The 11,405-nt window shown below is 43.7% G+C and overlaps 1 protein-coding gene across 1 annotated transcript in view; it reads right to left on the bottom strand.

Moving 5' to 3' along the window:
• Positions 1-715: 715 nt before the first annotated feature.
• The window catches only part of rnf17 (ring finger protein 17), a 44,594-nt gene continuing 33,904 nt past the window's right edge, over positions 716-11,405 (bottom strand). Inside the window, 10 exon segments of the mRNA XM_061804313.1 lie at positions 716-955; positions 3,215-3,401; positions 3,468-3,654; positions 3,724-3,762; positions 5,182-5,302; positions 5,372-5,482; positions 5,551-5,604; positions 10,548-10,661; positions 10,728-10,808; positions 10,890-11,009. Of these exon segments, the coding sequence (XP_061660297.1) occupies positions 854-955; positions 3,215-3,401; positions 3,468-3,654; positions 3,724-3,762; positions 5,182-5,302; positions 5,372-5,482; positions 5,551-5,604; positions 10,548-10,661; positions 10,728-10,808; positions 10,890-11,009 (1,116 nt within the window). The 3' untranslated portion in view covers positions 716-853.

Below are 11,405 nucleotides of genomic sequence, written 5' to 3'. Positions count from 1 at the left end.
AGTTAGGTGCCAACTCACTTGTCACTGACGAACCAAATGAACCATAAGGATTACTTTTCAGTTTTTTTTTTCATTTAACAGGAAAAAAAAAATACCACAAGACTCACACAGACATTCATATAATATTTATATGAGAGTAATTTTCAAAATGGTGGCACGGTTGAGCAGCTGTAAAGCGTTGGCCTTGCAGTTCTGATGACTGGGGTTCAAATCATGGCCCCGCCTGTGTCAAGTGTGCTTGTTCTCCCCATTGCTGCGTGGGTTTTCTCCGGGCACTCCGGTTTGCTCTCACATCTCCAAAACATGCAATATTAATTGGACACTCTTAATTGCCCCTTGGTGTGATTGTATGAGTGTTGTCTGTGTCCATGTGCCCTGCAATTGGCTGGCAACCAGTTCAGAGTGTCCCCCGCCTCCTGCCCGTTAACAGCTGGGATAGGCTCCAGCACTCCCAAGACCCTTGTGAGGATAAGCGGTTAAGAAAATGGATGGATGGCTAGATAGATAAAAAGTAACCAATTGCCATACAGCCTTAATTTTGTTTTGTTTAATTTTTGATGAATGTTCCTTAGTACTGCATTGACTTCTCTTGTCTGGCTTGTACCTGTTCAAAATAAGAAGATATTTATTTTGGAGGTGAACATTTAAAAAAAAAAAGTTCAGATGTATGAATCACGCTCGTTTGATGTGTAGATAAATGAAAAGTGGGACACACTCAAAAACAACACTTTAATCAGTGCAAACTTAAATGGGCTCCTTCAACAACAACAAAAGGTGTCAAATAACTTGTTCTTGAGTGAACGTGAACAGTGGCAACTCAAAGCAAAAGCAAACATGGTGGCCAGTTGGACCGTCATTCAAGTTGTGCCAGGCCGCTGGCCACCAGTGGCAAGAAGACCAATTGTCCATCCCGGTCGTACAGCAACACTGACGGCTCGCTGGACTTGACTCCACTCTGGATGCATGAATAGAGAGTTGCTTAACAGCTTCTTGTAGCACAATAGTTATTTATACACAACACTCATTTTTCAATACTTGCGAGATTAGGGTGAGTAGAAATTGCACGTTGTCACTTAATTCCCTTTAAATTCAAATTTTAGTTCTCAAAAATTACAACTACCTTATTCTCCTAAATTTACAACTTATTTCCAAATTATAACTTTACTCCATTAAATAAATGAAAAAATATGACCCGAAGTTGAGCCACTGACTGAACGAGAGTGAGCCAACGGGTTTTTTGCCATTTTTTTTAAAGTGCGGAAATGAACAGAGGAAAGGAATTAATACTGCATGTGTGAAAGAGCATGCATTCATGTGTAAAGTTTATTCACATAAAATCAAAATTATGCAATATTGCGCATTTACTCAGGGAATTGCCAAATTTACCGTAATTTCTCGGGTATAATGCGTCTTGAAGTATAATGCGCACCCCCAAAGTTGACACAAAAAGTCATGAAAACCCTTCTACTAATGTACAACGCGCACCATTAATTTGCTGCTATCCGTAGGGTCAAAATACTGGGAATTATCCATTTCTATTTTGCTAGGTTTGTATTTGTTGGACTTGTATTGTTTTACAAAAAGTCACCATTCATAATAATTTTTGTGCATGTACTGATGCAGCGCTAATATATATGTTTGTGTATAGTGCAGTTTATCCATGACAATACACATCTTTGGCCAAGACTTCAAAAGAAGCATCTGACTCATCTCCAAACTAAAAAATATCCATCATAGCTATCTTTGGTGCATCACTGTCAAACTCATCATTGATGACTTGGTTCAGTTCTGGTGCCTCCTACATTTATGAACAGTGATCCCATCTTGCTCCCACAGCATGTCATCCTCTGTGCCATCCATAGCGTTTGTGTGGAAACATTTTTTGAATCCTAAGAGTCAAGGTTCCCTTTATTCCTCATGATTGTCAGCACCTTGAGGGGTAGGTCCACCGTGCTACCAGCGCAGCCTCTTTCCCCCGTTTGGCTAGAATCTGTCGCAGCTCTTCATAGCGTCAGGTCGCAATCAAAACGAGAGGTCAAACTACGTAGAAATGAGCGTAATGGGCACTTAAAAAAAGCGAGCATTTCAATTATGTGCACTATCCCGTTTTGTTTTAAATCAAATCAAAATCAAAAGCCTTTGTCATTATATGCTGTGCATACAATGAAATGATGAGTGCTTCTCCAAAAGGTGCAATAAAATAGAATAAAAATCCAAGAACATCTTAGGTAAAAAAAAAAAAAAAAAAAAAAAAAAAAAAACAATAGATAAGACATCAAGGCACAGTTGTTGCTAAAATAAATAAATTAAATGGACAAAAGTGCAGTTGTAAAATATTACATTACATTGTTGTCATGTTCAGTGGTTTGAGTTGAAGGAGTTGATGGTTCTGGGGAAAAAGCTGTCCTTGAATCTGGTTGTACGTGTTTTGTGGGATCTGTACCGCCTGTCAGAGCGTAACAGGTTAAACAGGTGATGACCAAAAGAGTACTTTACAATATTACTTGCTCTGCAGTGATAGCGGGAGTGTGCCCAAATGTGCCCATTATGATCATACTACGTAGTGTTGTTAGTTAGCTGTTAGCAGTTAGCTCACGTTGTTTTGCTTCCGGTTTGGCCGTGTCATCGGCCAGAGTGAGGTCATATTTCTTTTAAAAGCAGCTGCACAACTAGCCCTTGTAGTCGACATTTTTTGTCTTCGCTTAAGTTAAAACAAACTCATGGGCTTTCGTTACTGATGTTTTGTGCAGTAGCAACAAATATGTGACGCTAGCGATCGTAAAATGCAACGCTCCCCCCGAGGAGGTCAGGGTTCAGGTTGGTGGCGGACATTACCGTAATTTATATAAATGTTTAACATAAGACATCATATATATCGAAATGTATCTGTATACCTTTTTTTTCCCCACCACACTATGTACAGGTACACGACTATACAATGTGATTGTATGTTTTTATCTATCATCTGTACCTAAATATAATGTGCTCTCTTGAATTTTTGAAAATATTTTGGGAAAAAATTGGACATTATTTTCAAGAAATTACTGTACATAAAAGTGTGACTTGAATTAACATTGAATGTGTAGTCTAATTTTATAATAGCAAGTAATTTATTTTGGAAAACTTCCCCTTAATTCACATAAAATTGCTAATCTCGTCCTGTCAAATGGGAAATATGTATTCCACCGAATTTGCAATGTGCCAATTGTCCTACCAGAACTATGGCGGTGAGGTCTCCGTGCAGCTGTTCAATCATGGCCAACGTGGCCTTGAGGCTCCATTGTGCGCTGTAGGGAAGCATCGGGCCCTCCGTGCTTATGCTGGGAGGCTTGAAGCCCCCCACGTGGACCTTGAGCACTTGCGCAGGGAAGCGCAGCAGCTCAGCCGGCATCTGACGCAGCCTGAAGGGAAACAAACAATTATCCTGCCCCCCGTTGGTTGGTAAGGATGTTGCAATGCGTTCATACTTGCTGGTGGGCACGATGTCGTCGGAGCCGAAGTCCACGTGTTTGATCAGGATCTGGACAGGATTGGCGCAGATGATTTTCAGCATCTCGGCTCTGTAAAACTTGACGTCGACATACTCTGCCAGACACGGGCCGCCTGAAAACCCCCAATTATTGTGACTGTGAGGCCGGCTCGCCTTTCTCTGGTCTTCAGGTCACTATGGTTAAAAAGCTCCTTGGTGGCAGTGGTCCAGGGGTTTATGAAATCCATCCGGACATGCTGAAGGCTCTGGAGGCTGTCCGGTTTGACACGACTCTGTAATATCATATAGACAGTGTTACGGAGGGTTCCTCAGTGTGTTCCAACTACAGTGGGGTCACACTGCTCACCCTCCCGGTAATATCTAATCAGTAGTTCTGGGGAAGATTCAGGAGGTGCTGTGTGTTTTTCTCCCTGGATGTGGAACAGTGGACTCATGCTACATCCTCAGCAGGGTTCTCAGGGGTGTTGGGTGTTCATCCGACCAGTCTGCATTGTGTTTTGTGGACTTAGACAAAGCATTCGACCATGTGTCTCGAGGAGTCCTGTGGGGGGTGTGGGTACCAGACTCCCTTGGACATCGATTTTGTTTCTATCTTTTATGGAGAAAACGTCTAGGGAGTCCTGTTTGGTGATATCAGTATTATCTCTTCTTTTTGTAGTTGATGTAGCTCTGAAGACTACATCAAGCCACAATCTTCAACTTCCAATTGAGCATTTGCAGTCCAAGAGTGATGTGGTTGAGATGAGAACCAGCACTGCCAAATCTGAGGCCATGGTCCTCACTCAGAAAAGGGTGGAGTGTCCTCTCCAGGTCAAGGAAGAGAGATTCTGGCCCATTTGGAGGTGTTCAATTAATTATCTTGGGGTCTTGTTAACAAGTGTGGGAAAAATGTAGTGAGAGATTAACAGATGGATCAGTGCACAATCTGCAATTATGTCGACGCCGCTCTGCTTTGTCATGGTAAAGACGGAGCTGATCTGAAACGCAAAGCTCTAAATTTACCATTTGATGTACGTTCCTACCCTCACCTACGGTCATGATCTACTCGTTGTGACCAAAAGAACAAGATTGATAAAAGCGGCCAAAATGAATGTCCTCTGCAGGGTATCCGGGGTCTCGCTTAGAGATAAGGGGAAGAAAATCGGTCACCTGAGAGGGGCTCAGAGTGGAGCTGCTGTCCCTCGGCATTGAGAGGATCTAGATGGGTTTGGGAATCCAGTTAGGATGCCTCCCTGGTGAGGTGTTCCGGCTACATCCCACTAGGATAAGCCCCCTGAGACAACCCATGACACGCTGCAGAGAATGTCTCCTGGCCGGCCTGGGAACAGCTCAGTCTCCCACAGAAGAGGTAGGTGAAAGGGAAGTCTGGGCTTCCCTGCTAAGCCCTTGCCTCAACAACCTGACCTGAGATTACCGTAAGTACATTTATGGATTCTTAATTTAAAATTTGAAGACCATGGTGATCTTGTAATACGCTTTTTTTTACCACTTAAAACATGGGTTGGGAAAAAAAAAAAAAATATATATTTTTTTTCGAAATGATGTAATGCAGCTGCTGTTCAAGTCCTATAAAAAAGTGCTTTATTTTCTGTTAAGATGTCAAAAGGGTTTTGTGGCTCCAGTTTTTTATTTTCATTGGGAAAAGGGTCCAAGGACTCTTAAAATACGGACCACTTGGTGTGGTGTGTTACCTTGAGGAAAGTTATTGAGCGGCAGGAGATTCTGAACGTTGACGTTGATTCTTGTCATTTGCTCATCTAGACATTGCCCGTTCACTAGTATCTTGGCAGTGTCCTCCCACCACAAAAACACCTGCACCAGCGACAAGACGTCTGAAGTAAGTTTATAAATACGTAAGGGTCATATTTACATTGTGGCTACCTTATTAGGAGTCTCCAAGTGCTTCACACGGACATTCAGAGACTGGTCCAGCTCGGGCAGGCTCGGTAGCGTGACAGGCCCCAACATCCCCTCCTGAAGGTCGAGCAGACCCTGAAGATGAATGGGAGTGATAGCACTTAAGTAACAACATTGAAAATGTATACATAATCAATCAGTACCTTGATATCAATGTCCCAGATGTCCGAAATTGGGGGGGTGGGCAGAGGAGGTGCCTGAGACAGGGGGGAGAACATGAATTGAAAATTGATAAATACTGAAGAAATGCTGAGTTTTGCTTTTGCCATTTGATTTTTATCAAACAGGCCAGCTCCCCCACACGCCCCCCCAAATACATAAAGAGATTAAAAAACCTTTCCCAAAAACCTTATTGTCATAACAAAAATAATTTGCCAGGAAAGCGGTACATTGCGATTGAAATGCATTGTGCTCAGGGGCATGCCCAAGCCACTGGGCAGTGCTGCCTGCGAGGGGCATGGCCAAGCCAGTACCCCCTTCTGGCAGCTGTCACACAGTTGCTCTGAATTTGACACGAATTACACCAGGGATTTAAGCCTTGAATGTGTCATCGGAATTTGCCAGTTCGATGTGTTGCATTACTGCATGTTGGATTCTCCACTTTTGTGCGTAAGTTGTGTGGAGCATCAATTTGTCACAGCGGATCTGTGCCTTCACAGTCTTGTTACGTTTTAAAGTTTTGTCTCATAGCAGAGATGAAAGTGGACTTTCCTGAAAATACAAATGCGAGCACCGAAGGTGCAAAGTCCTGCTAGGGGGGCCTGGGGGCATGCCTCCCAGAATTTTTTTTTAAAAAAATGGGTGCCTGTGGTGCATTCTGGCGATATCTATGAACAAAATTCAGACAAAAATTTATAGTAAAATTTTTAAGTCCTGACCAAAAAAAATTGGGCAGAAGTTCTCCAAGGGCCAAGCCCAATTTTTTTTGCCCCCCATCCTCCTATGACTGGATGACACAAAATCACATTTGTCATTAAAATATCCTTAAAATATGACAACTTATCTCAAGACAAATTAATTAAGTGGACTATTCAGTAAAAAGACATCTAAAATTGTCGTTTTCACCACATTATATATATGCCTATATGTGCCTCTGCCCATACCTTGACGACCGTGGTTGCACATCTCTCTGGACTTCGTGACCTGGCTAGCGGCTTTGCAGGGTCACACCACTGTTCTCTCAGTAGTGGACCGCTTCTCCAAATGGTTGATTTTATTCTGCTACCTAAAGTCCCCTCCACAAAACAAACGGCCGAGCTCATGATAAATAACATATTCAGTTTGCACCGCCTTCCCACTGACGTTATTTTCCGAAAGGGCGACCCAGGTCATTTCCCGGTTCTGGAAAGAGTTTCGTTTTCTTATAGGGGTCACAGTTAATCTTTACACTGGCCATCACCCGGAAAACAATGGCTGGACCGAGCGCATAAATCATGACATGGAAGTGGGCCTCCGGTGTCTCTCGTGAACCGCACTCCTGGAGCCTACAGTTGATCTGGGTTGAAAACACGCATAACTCTCTTACCTCAGCGTCCACTGGCATGTCCCCCTTTCACATAGTGCAAGGTTATCCATTCTCTCTCTTCCTATATGTAGATTCCAACTCATTGGTGCCATCTGCGTTTGCTGTGGTGAGACGCTGCAAACGAAAGTGGGAGCGAGCCCGTAAGATGCTTCCGCGCCTCCAGTCAGGTGGGAAATAACGAATGCGATCTTGGCTTTGTCAGAGGGAAAAGCGGTTGGCTGTAGCTCGAAGTGGAGCTTGCATTGTGTGATAAATGGCTTAACATTACCAGAGTCCCCTGAAAAACGCTCCGGATGGGAGAATAGAGAGAGCAGACACCCGAATGTGCGTCGGGGACTGGCTCGTGGATACGGGAAGATCCTGGGGCAGCTACTGGCGCCAGGCTGGCGTCGACTCCACTGGGGAAAGATGCAGACAGGGAACTTAGCCAGGCAAAGGCCTCCTGCAACTGGTTGCTCTGCTTCTTGAACTGGCGAGCAACCATCTGGAAATATTTGTCGAGTTTGGCGAAACGCCGTCCTTGGGCCTGGAGGGCGTTGTGCACCCGATCTGAGTCTGCTGGGTCCATGTGCTGGCCAGATTGTTCTGTTATGACCAGAACACGAGGCTGAACCCAAAATGCACGACTCACACGAAACCAGGTACAGTTCGGGATGTGTCTTCTGTCAAAGGTCGAAACACAGGCAGGCAGTCCAAAGAAGCAGCAGTATCAGAATCAACAGACGTGAAGGCTGGGTCGTTAACGAGGAAGGGTGCACAGCATCAAAGACAAGGACATAGAGTTGTGGGAACCTGACATGAAGTACAACGATCTGGCAGAGACCAGACCGCACGGGTGCCAAGACAGTATATAGGGAAGGTAATTACCGGGATGAGACGCAGGTGAGCGCCTCTGCTCATCGGAGCAGGTGCGCGCCGGGTCACACACACCCATAACATATTATCCTGCCAAATTATGCCAAAAAAATATATACTACAGGGCTGTATTCAGGATCAAGACAAATTTTGCCTAGACTTTATCAATAAAACGACAGCTTTGTTTAAACCTGTCAGTTTCCCACGTAAATGTGATGTTTAGCCATTAAAAAAAAAAAAAAAAACAAAGTTGGCTTTTGGCAATTAAAAAAATATTCCAAAATGTTCTGTAAAAAACTTCTTTTCCTTTCGGCTTGTACCGTTAGGGGTCGCCACAACATGCCATCTTTTTTCATCTAAGCCTATCTCGTGCATCTTCCTCTCTCACACCCACTGTCCTCATGTCTTTCCTCACAACATCCAACCACCTTTCCTTTGGTCTTCTTCTCGCTTTTTTGCCTTGCAGCTCTATTGTACCCAAAATAATCCACTTACCGAGGAAAGTGGTAGTTTCCCCCCTAAAACGGCAATATATCGACACTAACACCATCATTTAACACCGTCGTCCCTGAACTCCTCTCCTCCAAATTTCTCCAGCTCAGCATCTCACCTGCCAGCTCCCAATGGATCTACAACTTCCTGACAGGCAGGACACTGGAGGTGAGGCTGGGGGCCACCACCTCATCCAAGTGCACTATCAGCATCGGGGCACCCTAAAGTTGTGTCCTCTCCCCTCTGCTCTTCTCGCTCTACACAATCGATTGGACCTCGAGGCAGCCAATTGTCAAACTCCTGAAGTTCGCAGATTACACCACAGTCATCAGCCTCATCAAAGATGGCAACAACTTTGCGCATCGACAAAAAGTGGCGAGACTGGAGCTTTGGTGTGGTCAACACAACCTGGTATTGAACACTCTAAAAACTGCCCCAAAACAGACTGTGATGGAGGACACAGTAATGACTGAATGACTGCTGTGTAGAACTGTCTCAGCAGACAGGCTGTGCTTCCTCAGAAGCTGGAAGTAGTAGTACATCCTTTGCTGGGCTTTTTTGAGAATGGAGTTGAGGTTCGTCCCCCACGTCAGGTCCTCTGAGACTGTAATTCCCAAGAACTTGAAGGTCGCGACGGTTAACACAAGACAGTTGGATAGCGTCAGGATCAGCTGTGGTGAATGTGCCTCCTGAAGTCCACAATCATCTCTACACTTTTTAGAGTGTTCAACACCAGGTTGTGTTGGCCACACCAAACCTCCAGTCTTGCAACTTCCGCAAGTCCGCCTGTGAAAGGTGGGACATTATCTCACGCTTCTGACGATCCATCTTGCGGACCTATGATCCCCAGTGGTTGAACTTCAGCTTCTGATTAAGAGCTTCATGGAGACTTTGCTTTGTGGACAAGTGCCCAACGCTGCCATCACGCTCCCCAGCTTCAACCTCCATTGTGCGGACCGTGTCGCTAAGCTAACATGGACAACAAAAAGGTGGTGGAATATGCTTTTATATCAACAAGAAATGGTGAACGGACATTACAGAGCTCCGCACACGCTGCAGCCTGCTTTTAGAGTCGCTGTTTTTTAACCGTAAGCCGTTTTATTCACCACACGAGTTCACGTTTCATTTTAGTCGCTGTTTCCATTTTGCCTCAAGCTAGCATGAACGCAGAACTGCTAATGCTCTTTGAGCAGATAAACGAGATTGAGAAAAAACACCTAGATTCGCCGCTCATTATCCTAGGAGATTTTAACAGCTAAACTTAACCACAAACTCCCTAAATATAAGCAGCACGTTAAATAACATAACACTCTAGATCCATTGTTATACATCCATCAAAAATGCATATCGTGCAATTCTTCGCACACCCATGGGCCCCTCTGATCACTGCTTGCTGTACTAAATACCTGCATACAGGCAAGCACCTAATGTGTGAAGCCTTTCGTAAAATCAGTTAAAAAGTGGACCAGCGAGGCCAAATTAAACTTCAAAACTGCTTTGACTCTACAGTCTGTAGTGTCTTTGAAAACTCACTGTGCATCCTAGATGAATACACTGATATTGTGTATGTCAGTTTCTGTGAGGAGGTCTGTGTTCCAACAAAATCCTTTCACACTTTCAATGACAATAAGCTGTGGTTTTCAGCCAAACGTATGCAACTCCGCCAGGCTAAAGAGATTGCATATCACAGTGGGGACAGGGCCCTTTACAATCAGGGGTGTCACAAGATTTTATGATGTCGCCGCATTCCCTCTATAACAGGAACTGCAAACGGGTAAGGGCACTCTGTATAAGCTTAACATAATGTGAGGTGTTGACGGACTCCCTTAACTGCTATAAATGAAGAAGACTGCATCTTGCACATTTCAGAGTCTTATTAGAAATGAAAGTGCTCTTTGTTCTTGTTCGTTCGTTTATTCTTTGTTCTGAATGTCGTACGAGGGAACCACCGACTGACTGCTGGAGACAAATGCCTTGTGTGTTGTTGCACACTTGGCCAATAAACCTGATTCTGATTCTAAAATACATCACAAAAGGCTTGATTAGGGTTTATTTTTTGCTGATTAATAGAAATGATATTTTGCCATAAAAAAAAATAAATATTTGATCCCAAAAAGTTTTTGTCAGGAAAGTGGTACTTTCATATGGAAATGAAAAATACAACAAAACCCTTATTTGATCACAAAAGGCTACATTTGGCGATAAAACTAAAACTCTCTCCTTGTTCATTCACATGGCAGTTTCCAAGGAAACAAAATTTTTTCACACCAATTTTGCGGGGTCCATCAGGGTGTGTTTGTAATGATACAAGATGGAGCTGAGGTTCATTCCATCCAAGACGATCTCAACTGTGAGTGGTTGCCTGGGGTTAGTCGGCAGTTTCTAAAACAAACAAAAACACACTCAGCGTTTACCTTTGTGTGCGTGGGTGAAAGTATGTGCATGTACCACTACGTTGACATCTACTCGGCGATACAAGAGCATTTCACTGAGGAGCACCACAGCATTCTGATGCCAGCTGCCGACTAACTGCGGACAAGGACGTCACCAATCTGAAGTTTGCGTTTTTAAATTTGTGTTGTGTATTAGTTGTGTAATACCAAATCTTACAGAGTTGATGGCGTCTAGCTGACAGGCCACGCAGAGTTGAGGGATGTCCTCACACAGTAGGCTAGGGTAGACGTGGACCACTGGAATGTTCTCTACCAGGCCATAGTCCACGTACTGGACCTGCATAGGTCAACATCTTAAAACTTGATACTGGACATGATCACAACATATTGACTTAGCAGTAGCACATCAAATAGTTAGGATGAATTGGTCAATATACAGTGACAATGACTGGCTCTGCTCCATTTTTTGCATAATCTGTGCAAAATTTTCAGAAATAAATGGAAATTAGGGGTGCTCCGATCAGTGTTTTATGCTGCCTATTATGCTGATCACTGCTGAAACCGTTCATATGTATTAGGTGTAAATTGATCAATTTATTTATAGTGAGTGGTGTTGACCAGTGGTCCCCAACATTTTTTGCACCAGGGACCGGTTTCAAGTCGTCTCTCTCTCTCTCTATCTATCTATCTATCTATCTATCTATCTATCTATATATCTATATATATATATATA

Source organism: Syngnathoides biaculeatus, chromosome 18 (genome assembly GCF_019802595.1).
Source record: "Syngnathoides biaculeatus isolate LvHL_M chromosome 18, ASM1980259v1, whole genome shotgun sequence".
NCBI lineage: Eukaryota > Metazoa > Chordata > Actinopteri > Syngnathiformes > Syngnathidae > Syngnathoides > Syngnathoides biaculeatus.
The sequence above is the reverse complement of the archived record's forward strand: the minus strand, read 5'-3'. Positions and strand labels throughout refer to the sequence as shown.